Here is a 21,179-nt window from a genome sequence, read left to right as displayed (position 1 = left end):
AATTGTCTTTTCAGATGTGCCTGTTGCTCCAGTACCTCTGTGACTGCCAGGTCCGGCACCGGATAGAAGCCATAGTAGCCTTTTCAGATGACTTTGTGGCTAAGCTCCAAGATAATCAGCGTTTCCGATATAACGAAGTCATGCAAGCCTTAAACATGTCGGCTGCGCTCACAGCCAGGAAAACCAAGGAATTTAGATCACCACCTCAAGAGCAGGTACTGGAAGGACGTGCACGTGCTTCCCTTTTCCTTGGGAGTTAAGTGCATTCAGGATCTGTAGATGAAAAATTGTGTCATACATTGCAAGAGTGTTTTCTTGTTGTTGTTGTTGTATTCTGTTCAAACTAGCCAAGTTAATTTAATCAATATTCTTAATTTTGCCAAAAGAATCTACTTGGTAGTCTAAATAGAAGAGGGACTTATTGACAGATATCAGGCATGCCCCAGACTCTCTGAGAAGCACATATGCCAGAATCTGAAGCTCTGTGGATAATGGTACTGCCTAAGCACAGAGGGTACCTTGGTGGGCATGAAACCTATTGCCGGGAACCCGTGACTGCCAGGACTCCAGGCAAGGTGCTTTCTGAGTGGCTCCTGTAGAAGAGCCAAATGTCTCTCCACATTGCTTCCTGGAGGCTCGACCACCCTGTTTATGGTTCTTTCTCAGATGACTCATCTCCAAATCCAGGTCTCTGTGTATGTTGCAGATTTCAGGGCACAGGATGGAGAGGGGCTGGCTAAAGAGTACAGCACACAGATGTCAGCTTCCATGTCTTTCACCTGCTGTCTCCTGTCTCCAAGTTAGCTCAGAGCAAAAGTGTTTACAGAGTAAGACAGAATTCATTCTTTTCACAACAGAATGTAATCTCTTTGGGGGAACAGCATGAACTTTTTGTTTATTGCTGTAAATAGCATTTATTGAGCAGAGAACAAGTCTACCCTCTCATAGATGAACTGTCTACTAAAGGACTGTTGGAAGACTTCTGCTTCTGGAAAGATGGAATGCGTGTGCCTTTCCCTATTCTTCCTTTAAGTGCAACTACAATCCTGGATAGGGCATCTAAGAGGGCTATGTAAGGCAGAAGGAGGGCACTGGCTACAGAACCTGGGACCCATCAGCAGTGTGGTGGTGAGTCCCAAGGACTTTCTTCTGCCTCATCCATTCCAGATACGGAGCTGAAGAAGCCTTTGACCAAGAACACCAGTGGGCAGAGACAAGAAGGGCCTAACAGAAGCTTGCTCCCACCTGCCAAAGGACTGGGAAAGGGGCAGCTGAGCAAGATGAAAACTTCAGATAATAGCTATACCATAGTATCCAAAAGCCACAGAGAAGCTGCCCCCACTCCACCCCTACTCAGCAGACGAGCAGAGTGGGGAGTCCTAACATCCACTTGCAGGGCTATAACAAGTTGCCCCCAGAGGAGAGAGCTGGACTTCCATCCCTGCTGAGTAGTAGCAGGGACAGCCCCTCCCAGAGTGTCAACAGAGGCCAGGGAAGGACAGGCAGCCACCCTCTGACCTTTCCAGGGCTGGTGTCCTCACTAGAACTCCCACCCCTCCCCTGCAGCAACAGGGGCCCCTTCTCTAAATTTTTCTGCTGAATAGTGTCAGAGGAAGACAGCTATGGCAGCCTTAAATGAGACCCAGAACTTACAGTACACCTGATGTTCTTCAGATGTCAATTAAAATAATTTATAATCCCAAGAACTAGAAGAACCTATGTGAAAAAAGACAATAAACACCAACACTGAGATGTCAACGTCATGACAGAGCTTTTAGAGCAATTATCTCAAGATTGCTTCCAAATAGAAAAAAAAAATGGGATTCTCAGCAAAGAAGCAAAAGATACCAAGTGGAAACTTCAGATCTGAAACATACAGAAGCTGAAATAAAAACCTCATTCAAAGGGTTTATCAGTGGACAGGAGAGGGCAGAGGAAAGAGCCAGTGAACTGAGAGGGACCAGTAGAAACAACTCCATCTGAGGAAAAGCAAGAAAACAGACCTTCAGAGGCCAGTTGGAGAGACTGAAGGCCTAACACCAAGATGCTGGAGTTGCTGAAGGACAGAAGAAGGTGAACCACAAATGATAACCGAAGATGCGGGGATGGAAAATTCCAGATTCACTAAAAGACAGGAGCCTGGGGACTCAAGAAGTTGATTAAACCCTCAGCATGAAAAGCCAAAGAATTCTGTATCTAGATACCTCATAATCAAATTTCAGAAAACTAAAGATCTTGAAAGAAATGACACTTTTCCTACAGTTGGAAAAACAATTCTAATGACAGCGAGCTTGTCATAGGGAAGCATGCAGCCCAGTGGGAGGTGGCACAGTGCTGTTTGTCATGTGCGAGAGGAAAAGCTGTCAGCCTGAGTTCATTTGTAGACTCTTCAGGAGCAAATGGAAATGGGACACTCCCAAGTGAGGAGAAGTGGTGGGATGTGACTGCAGAGGGCTAAGGACGGTCTTTGACACAAGTGACAGAGGAAGAAAATCTGGAAAATCAGGAAGAAAGAACAGTGGAATGTGTTAGTATCTGGGTAAAAAATGCACCTTCCTTCTTTGGAATTCTCTGAATTATATTTGGGATTGAAGCTGGTGTTCTGAAGCTGTTGGGGGTGGTTCTCAATAGGTGTGTTGGAAAATTTCAAGACATATTGTAACTGGGGGAGAATAAAGGGACATTAAAGGAGAATTTCTACACTTCAAACTGGTCAAATATTAATATTAGTAGTCTGTATAAGTTATGCAAAAATAGTATCATTAGCAACCTCCAAAAAGGCTGTATAAAACCTACACTAAGAAATAACATGGAAGAATCAAAACGGATCCTATAAACTGATCAAGTTACCCACAGCCTGTTGGGGTAAATAAATCACAGACAAAACAACAGCAAGGAAAATGATAGTCTTAAATCATAGCCTGTTAATAATTATGTGAATATAAACAAGCCATACAATGTGAAAGGAATTAGCAGAGTGAATTTTAAAAAGTCAGTCCAAGTCTATAATGTCTAAACTCACTTCAAATATAATAATGTGGATAGGATGATGTCGCGTTCCACAACTAAAGCACTCTGGGTCACTCTAGGTGAATTGCGCCACATGAAATAATCACACAAGAAACAGAGATACCTTTTTCTTTCAGTTCTGTGATGGCTCCTCTGACTGGGGTCTGTGAAAAAATAGAGAGAAAGAGAGCAAGCACACCGCAACCCTTTTTTTGGGAAGAAGCCATTCAAATGAGTGAAGGGGTCAGGTTTCAGGGGGTTGATGTCTGCTTACTGTTGTCTGCTGTCAGCAGATTGACATTTGGGGAGGCCACACCCAGAGGCAGAGCAGGAGAAGGGGACACACAAAGGGCATTTCCATGGTACATTCTATCCAAGCAGGGCAAAGGGGTAGGATTACTAAGGAACAGCTTAGTGTAGCTCCACCCCAGGAGTATGCCCACTCAGAAGACTGGCCTTGCTATTTGAGTAGGGAAAAGACCGAGTCACAAGTCATGGCACTACTGCACCAGACTACAGTGATCTTTCAGATCCCCGTGTTGCATCAGGACTGGAAGGTGTGGTCACTCAGTGTGACTCCCCGTAGGTTGAAAGGAAAATAATGAAAAATGATAATATGAAAAATATTAATTAAATGAAAGCAGGGGCCACATGGTGAAAGCAGACTTCGGCGTAAAGAGAATCTCTGGAGACAGAACATCATGCCGTGATGAAGAGGTGCTCGAAGAGTTGCTTGTCAGGGAGAGAAGGGTCATGCACTGAGTTGCAGGGCCCCAGAGCAGGTGGAGGCAGAACTGACGGAACTGCAAGGAGAAGGGGCCAAGCCCACAGTTACCATGGGGACCCCAGCACCTTTGCCGCTGGGCAGGAAGAGCAGCCAGGACTGAATCTCATGTTGGCGCCTTAGAGGTTGACCTCATCCATGGGTGTTGACCTTGGTGGAATACTCCACCTAGCCACAGATGCCATGCTCTTTTCAAGGTCCTATAAAACATTTGCAGTGATGTATAACATCCTGGTCTATCAAATAACCTCAACTTAAAAAAAAAAAAAGGAATCTCATAAAATATTGTTTGACCCTGTTGGAATCCAATTAGAGATCAGTAGCACAAATATTTCAGGTGTATCTACAAATCCTTAAAAGTGAACAGTATACTTCTAATAATCAATGAGTTGAGGAGGATGTCTCAAAGAATATCTAAAAATGCAGTGAACTGAAAAAAGTAGAATATCACATAGAAAAATCTGTGACAAGATAAAGCAGTGCCCAGAGGGAAATATATGCCACTCAGTGCTTACATTTGAAAACACACATATTAATAATCTAGGTTGCCACCTTCTTAAGAATTTAGAAAACAGCAAGTAAAATAAACAAAGCAGGCAAAACCCAGATAGGCATGAATGTAGACCAGGACAGAAGTCAGTGAAATCAAAAACAAGACATTTGTGGAGAAAATGAATCCAAAAAACAGTTACTTTGGAAAGATTTAATAAAATTGACAAACCTCTAAAAAGCTCCCCTCCACAAAAAAAGTGTGGGAAGATACAGATTACCAACATCTGGGTTGAAATGAGGTGTCGCTATAGACCCAGTGACATTAGAAGGATCATGTGAGATATTTTTGTCACTACAATAAAGTGGTAAGTAGCTGAGGTGACAGATGTATCAATTAACTTGATTTACTCTTTCAAAAAGAGTGTATACATTTATTAAAGCATAAAGATATATCTCCCATATGTATGTTTGTCAAATAATTTTTTTTCAAAAGTGGATCATAGGGAAATACATACATATATTGCATTTTGCTTTTAAAAATAACATTCTTAAAATGACAAAGAGATGGAAAACAGGTCAGTGGGTGACAGGAGTTAAGGCTGAGGGCAGGTAAGGTAGGGAAGTGGGTGTAGGCAAAGAGGAGGCTTTGGGGCCTTTTAGGTAAAGGAGTCCTCCTGTGTTTTGAGCCTGTCTTGCTGACAGCCTGCTGTGATGCTGTGCTGCAGGCCTAGGGTGTTACCATGGGAGGAATTTTGTGAAAGCTATACAAGCCCTTTGTATTATTTTTAACAATGGCATCTACAGTTATCTCAGAATACTTCAACAACAACTCCAAAAGTTACACAAAATTCTAATTTTAAAAGGAAAACATAGAATTGCATCTGACCTGTCTTTCCTTCATAAGTTTAATATCAATGTGTATAAACTAAATCAAATGGAAGACAGTATCCCACAGTTGGTTTCATTTAATCATTAAAAAAGGAATCTCATAGAATATTGACAACAGTGTTGTCATCCATTTTATTATATTTTAATTTTTCCTTCTTTGCAGCTGTATCCTCGAAACAAGTTCTTTAAGGTAATTAAAAAGTTTTTTAAAAAGTCAGAGAAAAAATCATCAAAAATTATAGATACCAGTTAGAAAATAATGGAATTGGAGGAGAAGCATAGTAAATGACCTTTAATAATTAGCTCGTAGGATCCCTCAGTTAAGGATTTTAAACACATGCAGGAGTCTTACTGTAGGATGGAGGAGGAATTGACGCTGCATAAGTTTTCCAGCCTGTGTAGCTTTGGATGATTTGACTTCTTTGTTGGTATTTGTTGGGTTGAGTAATGGACGGTGACTTGCCTGATTGGCCAATGGTTTGTGTACCTTCAAGGGCTGATTTCATACAACTTTGCTCTTTTCTTGGTGTATCTTTCCGGAATTCACAATTTTCTCCCTGTTCCTCCTCCTTCCTGTTTTCCCTTCCAGATCAATATGCTTCTCAATTTTAAGGATGACAAAAATGAATGTCCATGTCCTGAAGAAATTCGTGACCAACTATTGGATTTTCATGAAGATTTGATGACACACTGTGGTAGGATCTTCTTGATTTGTAATTGCTATTAGATGGACATTCCTAATCCATACATCCTGGTTCACACTTAAGTATCTAGGTGAATAGCTCTAGCTGTGTTACACGTTCATATAATGGTATTTATTATGGCAGCATGGCTGACTGTCCCTCTGTGTCAAGTCCGAAGAGTCAGAAAAGTCAAGAGGCAGTGAGCTTGAGCAGAAGATGGCTGAGAGCCTCTCTCGCTCACCTTCTTTTGTTCACCACTAGGGAATCAGAAGAAGGGTGGGGACTTCAGGCAGGCACTTCTGGCAGAGAGATGAGTGTGCAGTTGGTTTAGTCGGTGGCTGTGAAGTTTCTGTAAAAGAAGATGAACAAGTCCTAGAGACCTGTGGTGCATGTGCCTGCAGGTAGCAGTACTGAGCTGTGAACTTGAAACTTTTATAGGGCATATCTCTTGTTAATCCTTCTGACAAAAAAAGTAGAAGGAAACTTAGAGGTGATGGATTTATATCTACAGCTTGATTGTGGTGATGGTTTCATGGTTGTACACCTGTGTTCAAACAAATCAAATTATGTACATTAAGCATGTGCCATTTTGTATATCAGTGTGCCCTAATAAAGTTCTTTTTTAAAAAATTAAGTAATTTGATAACAAACAGTTAAAGCATTTATGCCTGTGTGCTGCGACCAGCATGGACAAACTCTAAGTTCCAATGAAGGGAGATGAGAAACATATAAAGACTCAACCCATACAGATGATTTTGAAGACAAAGCTGGGCGTCAAGCAGAGTGCTGCTGTCTGATGAAAAAGCCGATCTAAAGAGTTATGCCAGCAGTCTTTATTTATATATGTCTCATCAGTTTGAAGACTATGCAAGCATTATTCTTTGTATTCAGGAAAGTTACAGAAATTAGAAACATTTATGCAGCTTTTCCACAGTTGCAATGTGCAATGTTAGGAGCTTTGTGTGGTGCTCAAGGAGGTCCATTGTTTAAAGCTACTGTTAAATAGACAGGCTCAGGAGCAGCAGAGCTGGTGAAACATTGTGGTTGTATAGCAAGAGGATTCGTCTATTCCCTGGATCTATGTGCCTAAGATCAAGGTTGAAGCTGATAAGACTCTTCTGCAGAGCCGCCTCATGCAGGGCATTACCAAAGGAGTGGGCATCCTGTGCCCTTGCACAGGAGCATTCCCAGGCACCAGGCACACCACAGCCATGAGGTCATCAGAGCCCCAATCTCAGTCACTGCTCTCCAATTCCTATCAAAGGGCCATCATTCAGGACAGGCCTGGGAAATCCAGTGGGTCTTTTGAAATTAATGAGTGTCTATGGAAGGCCTCCATTGCTGAATGTCAGTAGCCATAATCTGTTAAGGGACTCACCCCTCCTTGTCTTCTTAGAACTTTTAAAATGGAATTGATTAGATGGATGTGTAGTTCTTCATTCCTTTATGAAACAATGTGGAAATTGTTGTAATAAAATGAATTTGTCATTTTTACATGAACTATATAGATACAGTTCTGATGTGAGATGTGTGTCACATCACCAGTGAGATAATGTTAATCTTATTTAAGTGAAGAGAATAAAACAGCCATACATCTTAATTCATGTTATGGATGAAAAGCCACTAGAATACTGCCTGAGAATCACAGCATGCAGATTCTGTCACCAAAGGCAACTGTAAAACAGTGGAATCACTGGTACAGATAGCAGCGTTCCCTGGTTTAGGGCATCTGGTCATGCCTGTTCTGTCTTATAAGTCACCCAGATATCACTGTTGCTTTGGGAGGGACAGCAAAGGATGGAAGCTGGGCAGGGTGGGTTGGGGTTAGGCAGAGCAGGACCATGGGCTCCAGCAGTTAACATCCCGAGTCAGAGATGCCCAAGAGTACCTGAAGGGCAGAACTGATCTTGGCTCCTAATAGTATCTTTGTGGTTTCTGCTCAGTTTTTGTTTTGTACTGGTTGTCAATAGCCCTGAGCTCCCAGGAACCGGGGAGGAGGGGGAGGGAAAGCTGACGGGTTCATCTTACTTGAGCGCTGATGGGCAAGTCACTTAACTAGCGCTCTTGAGCTTCTTAGACTTTGCTCAAAGCTACAAAGCTATTAATGGAAAGGTTTCAAAGCCTGAGATTATTTCTCCAGATGTATTGTTTTCAAATAATTTTTCCTTTTTTGCTTTTTCCTCTTTTCTCATGCTAGGAATTGAGCTGGATGAAGATGGGTCTCTGGATGGAAACAGTGACTTAACCTTTAGAGGGCGTCTGCTGTCCCTGGTAGAAAAGGTGACATACCTGAAGAAGAAGCAAGCAGAAAAGCCAGTGGATAGTGACTCCAAGAAGTCCTGTAAGCAGTTTAAAGGGGCACTGGCACAGTGATGTGACCCCTGACATTTATTCATCCTTTGAATGCTTAACATAGTAGATAAGCCAGCATGGTCATGAGTTTGCAACTTCCAAGAATTTGATGCTGAAGTCAATGTCTGCAGCTCCCAGAAGCAGATGGCAGCATCTACCTGTGTGTAGGGCCAGTTGGAGAGGTAGTAGCGCTGGAGGGTGGATGGGCTCTCTAGAGAGCTCCACACTTAGGTTTGTGATCAGAGACCATCAAGAGAAAGTATAAAGAGAATTTAGCCTTCGTATCCAAATATTATACACTCAGTTGATTTCAGTTATCACATCAAATTAAACATGTGTCTTAAAAGGTAAATGTATATTGCCTACAATTATATTTCATTCTGAAACATTCACTCAAACGGTAGCATTTCTGGTTCGTCCATATCCCATTTAACCAGGAACCATGGCTGCCACTTCCTGAAACCCTGGAAGCCCCCCTGGGCTTTGAGTCTCTCTGGCCCTGGTCCTGAAGGAGTCCTGGAGCAGGTCTGAGGGGTCTACTTGCACATTACTCCAGCCTCCGATACGCCCGTGATTTTAAGATGCTGTATTGGCTTACTAAGGGTTTCTTTTTCCTTTCTGAAAGGAAAAAAGTACTACAATTTTTACATTTTCAAATCTTTAACTTATAATGGAAAGCCTTTATATAGTTATTTCTAAATTTATTCTTCAGTCAGAATGAAATTTGAGTCAGGTCATCTTCAATATCAGAGTTCAAGTTTCTTATAAACCACTTTTTATTGTTAACAGATTTCCAATCTTATGCTTTTAAAATGGCAAAATGTTTTTGAGATATTATGGAAATTTTTTTGGCATTTTGTTTTTTAATAAAATTGGTAGTTTTTGGTTTTCCTTACATAATACCTACGTTAAAGGTAAACATCTTCTTTAAAAAATCAGCCAATGTACTAGTGATGGGAATTAAGTATTTCCTTACTATTATTTATGGATTAGTTACATCAACCCCACTTAATTTTGATAATATTATTAGAGGTTAAGAAGTTTCTATTTTAAAGTAATTGTTTTGCATATTATATTGCAAGTGACCTGTGTATGAAATAAATTTCTACTTTGATATAACTTCATGATCAAATCCTTCTGAAGACATTTTAAATGACAAGAATTAGATCCAAATCTAAAAATATATATAATTCTGTGTGGTTAGTATTGCATAACCAAGGAGTCAAGTAGATGAACTCCTTCCTCCTGAATGTCTGTGACTGACCTTTGTAGGAGTTCAATGTCAGACCTTCTGAAAGGGAAACAGTGGAACAGAGGAAATAAAAGTTCAGGCCCCTTGTATCAGTTGCCACACTTTCAATTACTGGTGGACCATCAGTGCTAAGTTTGGAAAATTAGTTGCAAATTTGAAATGGCTTGTTCAATTATAAAAATGGTTTTTTAAAGAAGAGTTTATTATTTTTGTCCTTGCTTCACTAAAACTGATCTTTTTGAAGTGCAGGTAATATTTAAATGAAGTTCATTTCCTTTGAAGAATATTCCTAGCCTTATAATAGAGGTGGCAGCTTGGGGCTGTGTCATGTGGTGCTGAAAGGTCCTACTGATGTCTTCTCTTCTGTTTTTTCCCCTTGAACATTCCCAACATGACTTTGCAGCCACTCTTCAGCAGTTGATATCTGAGACAATGGTTCGGTGGGCCCAGGAGTCAGTCATTGAGGACCCTGAGCTGGTGAGGGCCATGTTTGTGTTGCTGCATCGTCAATACGATGGCATAGGGGGTCTGGTCCGGGCACTGCCAAAGACTTACACCATCAATGGCGTCTCTGTGGAGGACACCATCAACCTGCTGGCATCTCTCGGTCAGATTCGTTCTCTGCTGAGTGTGCGAATGGGCAAAGAGGAGGAGAAGCTTATGATTCGTGGGTTGGGGTAAGTTATTTAACCTGGCAACATTCTATCTTATAAACCTCTTTCTTCCGACTTTGATCCAGTACAGTAGGTGTGTGGATGTAAACATACTGTTTGGACTGTATGATGGTCTTACAAATACCAAGAGGAGGAGACAAAAAAGCTGCTGACTGAATGAAATAGAACCAAAGAAACACTGAAACCAGCGAAGGAAGCCTAGAGGGGGAAAGGCAAACAGTGAAATAGAATAACCAGGTTACTCCTTGACAGACTCAGAAATAATCCCCAGGGAAGAAGATACGGGTGTAAAAATGCAGGTTGCTAAATACTATTAATGTACATTTTAAACTTGGAAAGCAAAACTGTGGTGCTTGTGAACCCATTGAGTATTTAACAGTGATGAAAATGAACTGGAAGATTCTATTCCAAATTCACAATGATGGTTCCACACTTAGAATAAATATACAAATAGAACAAAGGAGGATGAGGAGAGTGTACACGCAAGTAGGTTGTGGTCCTCGGTGCAGCTGCATGAGCGTGAGTCTGAATATTTAAACCCATCTGGAGAAGGCCTCCCTCATATTCATCTCAACCAAAGAAACAGGAAAGTCTTCCAGGAAATAGAGGTTGCTGTCTTTCTTCAATGAACACATCAAAATATTATGAGTCATTAGTGATCAGACTCAAAATGATACTAAAACCACCATTTTACACTAATAAAAATTTAAATAAAATTCTAATTTTTGTGGTATTAGAAATGTTTCCCTCAAAGGACAACCTGTCTATTGGGGAGTGGAATCATACATCTACTTAAAACTCGATAACTACTATTTATCATATGATAAAAAAATGAGCAAGTGAGCCATTCAATTAAGGTGTCAGGTGAAGAGCCATCTGTTGTCTTGAAGGCTTTGTGTTATTTTCTTGCTAGCAAATGTCTTTTCTAGAAAATGCATTGATTTTATTTTTGATGGAATTGTAAATGAGAAGTTCTATACAGAACTTAGTGAACAGAAGTATCAGTAATACTACTTGATGAACTTCATGATCCTGACAAACACCTTGACACACACGTTGCAGTAATATTTAATGCAGTAACAATGATATGAATCACTTTACATATCATCTGCCTCTACTTCTTTAAATCAAGGGCCCATTTTAGTGAGCTGGGTTACTTGTACCTGGAATTCATACATATTCAGTTTCTCTTGAAGAATATGCTTACTTTCAAGCATTTCACCAGAATGATATCATGAATATAGCAAAAATTAACACTACTGTGATTATATATGCAAATACTGAATTTAGTAGTAAAAATAGCATGTATATGTAAACCAGAGATACCTATATGTCAATTTATATAGGAATTTTTATTTAAAATGTACAATATTGATTATTGTTTCTGTACAAAATAAAGTTGAATACATGATTGCATATCCATAAAATTAGGAATAAGTGTCTGAAATGTGTTTCATGGAACTAAAGTCCACATATTTAATGTTTCTTGTCACTGAAAAGAATAGACAACTTGTATGGTACTTTGGGTAGGTTATCAATATTTTTAAGGAAAACTCAATTGCCCTCATTAAAGTTTGTGGTGCAACTATGATCACTTTTGCTTTTCATGCACATAAGTTATTTCTAGAGACTTATTAAAATATCAGGACAATGTCCATTTAAGCTTTTCTCTAAGCACTCTGCTCTCTTCAATGCCTCTATTGTCCTTTGCAGGGATATCATGAACAATAAAGTGTTTTACCAGCACCCGAATCTCATGAGGGCCCTTGGGATGCATGAGACAGTGATGGAGGTCATGGTCAATGTCCTCGGAGGTGGGGAATCCAAGGTAAAGGAAAATCTTTGATTCTTGGAGTGCTATTTAGCATAATCTAGAGTACACGGATTCCAGAAAATTCATGAGAATGAGAATTTCTTAAATCCTCTTTGAAATACTGCTTTTTTAAAAAAATACATAGAAACCTTAGAGACTGGAAAGTTAGATATACTACTACTATTTTCTTAATGTTGATAAAAGTTTCTATTTTACACTTTATAATTATTCTCATTTGGGGGATATTGGAAATGCCAAAAATTAATACTATATTAATTTGTTTTTTAATTTTAAGTCTAGTCCCATCACATTACAAATCTAACACAAGCATGTCCTTCAGACCCTACTGTTGCTCCTGGCCTGGATCCTGGTTGGGTCCAATAAATTCCTGAATCAAATCAGTACTGGGCAGTGATCCTCTAGAAAGTATGTGTTGTGAGACAGAAAAGTAAACTTCTAAGTGACTAAAATTTAAAACAAAGTTCTGGAAAAGCAAACTGATAGAGTAATATAATAAATAACTTGATATAAATCAGTATAATTTTATGTGCAGTATATTTTTCTATATTATAAATTTCAAGATGCATCTTATATGTTATGGGAACAAGTCATATTTCCCATGATCAGTGTGTCTACCAGTTGGGCTTATAAATTATAATTTCATATACATGCTATTTTTAGTACTAAATTCATTATTTGCATATATAGTCCCTGTATTTTCTGTTAAGGAAGGACTGCAGGGATCATCTGGGGGGATGTTTGTGTATGTTTGATGGGCCCACCAGGCAGGTCTTCTGATCAGTGGACTCCTCTCTGCAGGCAAGTGGTGTGCAAGTCAGGGAGCTTGTGAATCCTCAGATTCTCAGTAATAATAATAATGATAGTAATAATAATGTTAATAATAACCCTGTTACGAGGTTTCAAGTTCTGAACTATGTGTTTTTCAGAAATTTTCTTAATGTGTCCTCTCCCTTCCCTCCCTCGAGTATTAGTATCCATATTATCCCAGTTTTACTAAACAGAATCAAAGAGGTTGTTTAGTTTCCCAGGGAACCACAGCTGTTGGTAATAGTCAGGAACCACAGCTGATTCCTAAGTGAGGCTCAGGCAGCCCTCAGTGATACAGATGAATTCTAGATTCAACCTGATGGTGATAGGGAGGTTTCTGAGTTGGTGCTGGGCTTGATTTTCATTGGCCCAAGGACTAGGTGGCTCGTAGGCCGTGTATTTGAAGGCCACCTATATCTGATGTTTGGTGCACGAAGACAGACGGATGGACAGTGTGACCGAGACCCCCACATCTGTACTCAGTTTTATGGAGATTGCTTGCTTTCAGTGACTAATCAAACATCCTTTCTGTAGGAGATTACCTTTCCCAAGATGGTGGCCAACTGTTGTCGCTTTCTCTGTTATTTCTGTCGAATAAGTCGGCAGAATCAAAAAGCCATGTTTGATCATCTCAGTTATTTACTGGAGAACAGCAGTGTTGGTCTTGGTAAGCAACTGTATAACTTTTATTTTATTTAATCTTTAAGATAAAATTAGTGTACAGACCTCATTTAAAAATACAACTTCATGTTAATATGGCATGGGATCTGAATAGATACTGTCAAAAGAAGACATACACATGACCAAGGGGTATATGAAAAAATGTTCAGCATCACTACTCAGAGAAATGCAAATTAAAACCATAATGAGATATCACCTAATACCTATTAAAATGGCTATTATAGAAAAGAAAAAAAAAGTTTTAGAGAGGATGAGAGGAAAAAGGAACCCTGGTACACTGTTGGAAGAAGTCTAAATTAGTACAGTCATTATGGAAGACAGTTTGGAGGGTCTGCAGAAAGGTAAGAATATTGCTACCACATGGTCTAACACTTTCATTTCTAGGTATATGTCCAGGGTAGGGAAGTCATCTTTTGAGGCGATGTCTGCTCTTCTGTGTTCACAGTTGCAAGAATCAGCGTCAGTGTCCATCGGCAGATGAGGGAGTAAAGGAAATGTGGGATATAAACACAGTGTAATACTATGCCTCCTCAAACAGAAGGGAATCCTATAAATTGTGACAGTGGATGGATCTGGAGGACATTGGGTTAAGTGAAAAAAAGCCAGGCACAGAAGGATCCATGCTGTAGAACCTCACTTACATGTAGAATCTGAACAAGTCAAGCTCATAGAAGCAGAGAGTAGAATTCTGGTCACCAGGGCATGAGGAGATATTGGGGAGATGTTGGCCAAAGGCCACATTGCACACAGGAAGAATATGTTCAAGAGATCTGGGTATAACACGGTGACTGGAGTTAGTAACAATGTATTGTAATCTCAAAAATCATTAAGAGAGCAGATTCTCATCACAAAGAGTGATAAATATCTGAAGGGATGTATATTTTAATTAGACCAGTTGGGTCATTCCACAATGAATACATATTTCAAAACATGTACACAATAAATACACATAATTTTATTTGTCAAAAATAAATAGAAACTAACTTTGTTGATTGTTTTAGATTGGTGCATTCTGTATGGAAATTAGATTTTAAAAATTAGAGTATTTTTATGTAGAGTTCATAGTTACAGCACAATTCAGGTTTTATTTCACCTTTTTTTGCATCAGCCTCACCGGCTATGAGAGGTTCAACGCCACTGGACGTGGCAGCAGCCTCGGTGATGGATAACAATGAGCTTGCCCTCGCTCTGCGGGAGCCAGATCTGGAGAAGGTGAGCCCCACTCCTGCCCTGTGTGTCTGAGGGAATGAGGCTTGTTCACAGCTCTTCCTCAGGCCTGCTTAAATGTGAATGGCTATGTTACATTTCTAGTAGGGTTATGGAATAGTCTTGCTGTGTAATAGGTATTGCATTTTAATCCTTTTGCACATTATTTTATGGTTAGTCAGAGATCAAAAAGTTTTAAGATGTGGTATCTCCTCTGATGACAATTGTTTTCTATGAAAAGGAATCAACTTCATCTGTGTTCTTGGATGTTCTGCCTTTTCATGGTGTTTGCTATGACTTTTGCTTCAATGACACAGTTTCAGGGTTTTTTTTTTTTTTTTTTTTTGGTGGGGAAGGGATGTTTACTGGGAATTGAACACAGGACCACTGAGCTATATCCCCAGCCCTATTTTGTATTTTATTTAGAGACAGGGTCTCACTGAGTTGCTTAGCCCCTCACTTTTGCTGAGGCTGGCTTTGAACTTGGGACCCTCCTGCCTCAGCCTCCTGGCAGTTTCAGTTTTTTAAAAGGTTGTTTAAACATGTCATACGTGATTGTGACTGAGGACTGCATTTGTGTATCCCAATACAAGGCTTCAGCTGTGCACTCTGGCCACGCACTCTGAGCGCATTTAGCCACATGTTTGCTAACCAGTGTGTAGAGATTGTCCCTCTAGTGCCCTTGCAGTAGTGTCCCAAGTGGCCACCTCTGCCTTCCCTGTCCCTCTAGAGTCTGTTCTCACCTTTGCAGCCAAAGTGTTCCATTTAAAAGGACACTCTGACACTCTGACGTGTGCCTTTATCCCTCTAAGTAAAACCCGCAGGTGTTGCCCCAGCTCCTCTGCTGTCCGACCCACACATCAGCAACTTCACACCCTGCAGCTGTCCCTCCTGCCCTACCTCCTTCTTGTGGTTGGTGTGCCCGTCTCCTGGCCTTGCACTTGCTGTTCCATACTTCATGTACTATATCGTCACTCCAGGGGTTTATGGCTCTTTTACAGATGTCCTTCCAGCTGTGGCTTCACTGTCACCTTCTTGATCAGCTCTTCCATGTCCCTGATTTTTAAGTTGAGACCTCTGTCCTGCTTCCTTAAGCTCTTCTTATACCCTTTGCTACTTTATCTCCACAGTTGACAATATATTTGTATATTCCATTTATACATACATACACACATATGTAAATGCCCATTTTTATTTTATTGGTATTTATATGAATACTTTTTATGTATATACACAGCTTTTTTTTTTTTTTTGGTAGCAGGATTGAACCTAGGGTTGTTTAACCACTGAGCCATATCCCCAGCCCTTCTTATTTTTATTTGAAACAGTCTCACCAAGTTGCTTAGGGCCTTGTTAAGTTGCTGAGGCTGGCATTATATTCAGAATCATTATGCCTCAGCCTCCTGAGTTGCTGGGAATACAGGTGTGTGCCACTGTGCCTGGCATTAAAGTGTGCTCACACATACTGTGACGGCTCAGCCTCACTAGTGGTTATAATCTTATGGGATCATCTGGGGCTGGATGTGTAGAGAGGAAGGGACTGCAGACGGCACAGGGGACCTTGGGAGAATGATAGATATGTTCTGTATCCTGGCTGTAGGGTGTTTTTTACAGCTGCATGCATCTCTCAGAGCTCATTGGATTCCTGCTTTAAATAGAGGGCTCTATTGCACCTCACTTCTACCTCCACATTGTTGATACACATTTTTAGCTATATTGCTTATTTTCAAACCACTTTACCCTCAGCTATACATAATTTTGTATGCTAAATTGCTCCTATAACAGTGTGTTACCATTGATGTTGACTTCTGTGGGGATTTCTTTTAAAACTGAATCTCTTATGAAATATTGAAAAGGGACCAACATTCATATAAAACAAAATGTTTTAAAAGGTAAAGCTATGCAGAAATTTTGGATGCACTACTTTCAACAGTACTGAAAACTAGGTAGTATATAGGTTGAGTATTCCTTGCCTAAAATTCTTGGACCTGAAGGTGTTTCAGACTTTGGGGTTATGGATTTCTATTGATAATAATTTCATTCCTATTGATATATTGCTTATCTATAATGAGATCTCTTTGGAAAGGACCCAATTCTAAACACTTTGTTCACATAGCCTGAAGGTGATTCCCTAAGATACTTTGAGTGCACTTGAGTTTTGACTGCAGCCTGTCGTTTGAGGTCAGGTATGAACTTTTCCATTTGTGGCATCATGTTGGCACTCAAAATTTTTAATTTTGGAGAATTTTTGATTTTTGATTGTTGAATGAAGGATGCTCAACCTGTCTCCAGTTTTCTAGACACTGAAACAGTTCCTGAAATGCATGAATAGCTTGCTCCCAGTGAGGAATCCGGTGAGCAGTACGGTTCTGATTTTAAGTGGGATGTTTGACTCCATATTGGGTTTTCCCTCCTCTCTGTGCATCTCCTCACATTCACTCCCCCATTAACTGATGTGTTGTTTTCAAAATAATCCACCTCTTTAAAAGATCTGTGCATTTTAGAGAGGTCTTTTCTTATCTTGGATTTTGTTTCAATATTGCGCCAGAGGCCATTTGACATATGTTTCTTGAAACTTAAGAAATATACTTGTTATAGATCAGGGTCTCAATTGATATGAAGTTTAAGAATATTGTTCTTCCATAGAGCAGGTTTTTAAATTTTTCATGACCATACTTTATTATATTTAAATATTTCTTAAATCTAAGGTTTTGCTAAAGGTATTCATGTGGATTATCATGAGATTAAAAAGACGTTGCAAAGCTGCACTTGTTGAAACCATGCTCTGAGGGTGTCACATGCCACGCCCAGTGTAAATTCTAATGCTTCCATCCACAGGGCAATCTTTGCCTGTCACCTTGCTTCTAGGTTGTGCGCTATTTGGCTGGCTGTGGCCTGCAGAGCTGCCAGATGCTGGTGACCAAGGGTTATCCAGACATCGGGTGGAATCCAGTGGAGGGGGAGAGATACCTTGACTTCCTCAGATTTGCTGTCTTCTGTAATGGTAGGACCAGGCTGCTTGAGTTTTTTTTAATTAAAAATACATGAAAATAAGAATTCATCCCTGTATTTTCATGGAGAAAGTGAATGCTATTAGAGAAATCATGCATTTTATTCTCAGAAGGTTTTCTTAGTAGTAATCATTTATTGTACAAAATTTGCATGGATAATGCTTTCATCATTTAAATTAAAATCTTTAGGTACTTAAATTCTTACAAAATTTTAAATTGGATTCTAATAATTAGGGTTAAGACATCTTTTTCCATAATTAGTCAATGAGAATGAGTAGTTTGTGCCTCTATAGTGATTTTCTTAAATAATCTTAACTATTAAGAAATTGTGCTTTGTATTATAAAGCTAGTGATTTGGGTTAAGTTTTGGCTTTTCTAATCGTTCTTGAGTTTAACTTATTGCTTTGAATAAGAACTGATTGTCTTAAAATTTATTTGCTCAGAGCTTCTATATAACCCATGATTGTTTATGTCCCTCTTTTGAATTTAGGGGAGAGTGTGGAAGAAAATGCAAATGTCGTGGTGAGATTGCTCATTAGGAGGCCTGAGTGCTTCGGTCCTGCTTTGAGAGGGGAAGGTGGGAATGGTCTTCTTGCAGCCATGGAAGAAGCCATAAAAATAGCTGAGGATCCTTCCCGAGATGGCCCCTCTCCAACAAGCGGATCCAGCAAAACCCTGTAGGTCTCATATGCACACTCTCATGTACAGTATGCTACTTGGTGAAGTTCACAGAATACATTTGGCATTCTATATATTGAAATATTGTTTCTGATACTGATGACTTCTCCCATTGAAAATAAAATGTCCCATATAGGTAAGAATAGAAGGAGTTTACTGATGGAAGAGGTTGAATGAGCAGAGATTGTTGGGGAAGACTGAGTGGATTTAGTAGAGAAGCTTGTGTTGTAGGGGGATGGATAATGCATCTTGCACATGTTCCTGGGAAGCTGGGCAGGTGGGAAGTGAGCATGTGGGACTGGACTAGGGTTCAGTGGCAAGGGAATTCAAATGAGTTCTTACAATGCTCGCAGAAAAAAAAAGACTTTTAACAAGAGAGTGGGAACTGGAACAAATGGATATGGTGGCAAAGAGAAAAGATGTCACTCTGATGAGTGGAATGCTGCTCAAGATATTGGAGTCAGAGCTAGAAGGTGGTCCCTGTCGTACATCTCTCCCCATTAGACAGTGCTAATACTTGGTTCCAGCATGGACGAAGGTCATCCAGGCTTGCTGTTTATCTGTGCCTTTATGTTCTTAAATTGTGGAGGTAAATGTCCTCCTTCATGTACTGACACTGATAGCCTCAGTGGTAAGACCAAACACATGGCTCACGGGCAGATTTTCAAGCAGAAGTGTGGTAGCGTGCATGCAGTCCTGCAAACCCATATTCTTCTACATGCAAACCAAGGACAGATGTGCTATTCACACTATGGCTGAATTTCAAGCCTGAAAATGTACCAAGAGCAGAAATGAGCATCCGCCCCTACACCATGCTGCTTGTTTATTAGCATTGGAGGAATAGGGAACCCTAAGATTCTCTCACAGTAGATAATGTACCCAGAGGTCTGGGCACCACACTATGTTTGCACCTGAGGAATGAGGTATGAGCAGAGGCCTCACATCACTCTGCATACTGCCACTTCCTGCTAAGGCAGCCTCTGCTGAGTTACCAAGGTGGAGAACTGGGAACCTCCAGGGCCATCCATATTTGTGCCTCTTCATCAAAATAATGAAATATTTATATTTTCTTCACAGAGATGGGGAGGGAGAATGCTGGGTTATTTGGGGGAGGTGAGGAGGAGGGTCATTACCATAGGGGTGGGTGAGTTTATGAAACGAAATTTCTAAAGTACTCACTTTGGACTGAGCACTGTTCTGGGTGGCTTGCATGTGTTACCTTGTGAGACACCTCTATGTGTGTGTGACTTAAAAAGTGGGCTCAGGATCAGTCCTTCCATCAGTTATTTTCTTTTTTATCATGTTGCCACTAAAATTGAGCAGAATCCATCAAACTAGCAATTCTTCCTTTTCCCTTTTGAAGGAACATTAATACTAACATTCCTGCAGGTGTGTTCTTGGCAGTAGAATCTCACCTCCTAACTCATTGCTGTTTTCCTTTAAAAATGTCAACCTGTAAATTTAGAATATCTATGAAAAGTTTCAGTGGGACAAGAACGTGCTGCCACACAGGTGCCTTTCTTCTGAGACGTGTATGATAAACGTGAATGTCAATTACCCCGTTTGTTTTCTGTTTCTTTTGGAAAACCCATGAAAGTGACACAGAAGAGGAGGAAGATGACACCATCCACATGGGGAACGCCATCATGACCTTTTATGCAGCCTTGATTGACCTCCTGGGGCGCTGTGCCCCTGAGATGCATGTGAGTGCCTGGGGACTCAGGAGCAGCAATCCTGCTTGATCTGTGTTAAGACATCCACGGCTGGTAAAGATCCCTACAGAACCCCAAACCCATAATTTCCATACCCACTGAGAGCAGTGGCTGCAGCCTAATTGCTGAGTGAGTGTTTGTTTAGTTGGAAATGTCTTGTTGGCTGTAAAAATTAGTAATGACGTTTCAGTTAATAGAGTATTTAGTCACTCCTATGTCTGAAAACTCAGAGAGCCTCCCTCAGTTTTAAGAAGGAAAGAGTACATTTTCACCTCACAATTTTCTTTACTCTTAGAGGAAATATCTTTCCACTGAGTTGATTTCTAAGTATCATATTTAGCTCTTGGTGTGCTTGCAGTGAGGGAAGTAGAATTTAGACCTTCAGAGATGAGCATTCTCCCAAATTTTCTGTCCAAGTTGAAATTAGAGCTTCTTGGAATAATATTTTTACTCTGGAACACATTCTGCTATTTTCTGCTTTATTTTAATTTATTCTGTTTTAGTTTCTTGTTGGTGTTTTTAAAAAATGCTACCCAGTGGCAATAAAAATTACCTTCATGATCTGTGAAGGGAACAACCCAGAGTTTGAACTATACTGACCAGGACTGGGACAGAAGGGTTCAGAACTACAGGTTCACTTTTAAACCGGGTGCACACCAAGCAGAGGGGCTTGCTGGCGCAACACTTTTCTCCCCTGCTCTTGCCATCTCTCTGGTTTGGTTTTGGTTTTGTCTCTCTCTTTCACACCTGTAGGCTCACACTTACTTGGTCTACTCTTCTGTTACGAGCAGAGAGGAATCACAGGATAGAGAAATATTAGAATGTTAGAACCTTGTATCTGATTTTTGTAAAAACAGGTTGTGCTAAGGATATTTTTAATTTTAGTAAATGAGAACAGATTATCAAAAATTTGTTTGAGGCTCAGGTGTAATGCTCAGTGGTAGAGCATTTGTCTAGGATGCAAGAGGGCCTGGGTTCTGCACTGCACACACACACACACACACACACAAAAAAAAAAGAAGCTATCAAGGTTATCACAAGCAAAAAATTAATGCTCACAGTACTCATTCTTTTTCCCATCTCAATGAAAAAGATCAGAGGAACCAAATAGAATTC

General features: G+C 40.2%; 1 protein-coding gene across 1 annotated transcript in view; it reads left to right on the top strand.

Moving 5' to 3' along the window:
* Positions 1-21,179, top strand: part of Ryr2 (ryanodine receptor 2) — a 588,770-nt gene that overhangs the window by 404,834 nt on the left and 162,757 nt on the right. Inside the window, exons 38-47 of the mRNA XM_077802933.1 lie at positions 15-215; positions 5,763-5,868; positions 8,054-8,197; positions 9,864-10,137; positions 11,848-11,962; positions 13,310-13,442; positions 14,565-14,668; positions 17,531-17,666; positions 18,164-18,350; positions 19,949-20,054. Coding sequence (XP_077659059.1) covers positions 15-215; positions 5,763-5,868; positions 8,054-8,197; positions 9,864-10,137; positions 11,848-11,962; positions 13,310-13,442; positions 14,565-14,668; positions 17,531-17,666; positions 18,164-18,350; positions 19,949-20,054 — 1,506 coding nt within the window. The remainder of the gene's footprint in view (positions 1-14; positions 216-5,762; positions 5,869-8,053; positions 8,198-9,863; positions 10,138-11,847; positions 11,963-13,309; positions 13,443-14,564; positions 14,669-17,530; positions 17,667-18,163; positions 18,351-19,948; positions 20,055-21,179) is intronic.

This window comes from Urocitellus parryii, chromosome 9, assembly GCF_045843805.1.
Source record: "Urocitellus parryii isolate mUroPar1 chromosome 9, mUroPar1.hap1, whole genome shotgun sequence".
Taxonomy (NCBI): domain Eukaryota; kingdom Metazoa; phylum Chordata; class Mammalia; order Rodentia; family Sciuridae; genus Urocitellus; species Urocitellus parryii.
Note: the sequence above shows the minus strand (reverse complement) of the source record. Positions and strands in the feature narration are given on the sequence as shown.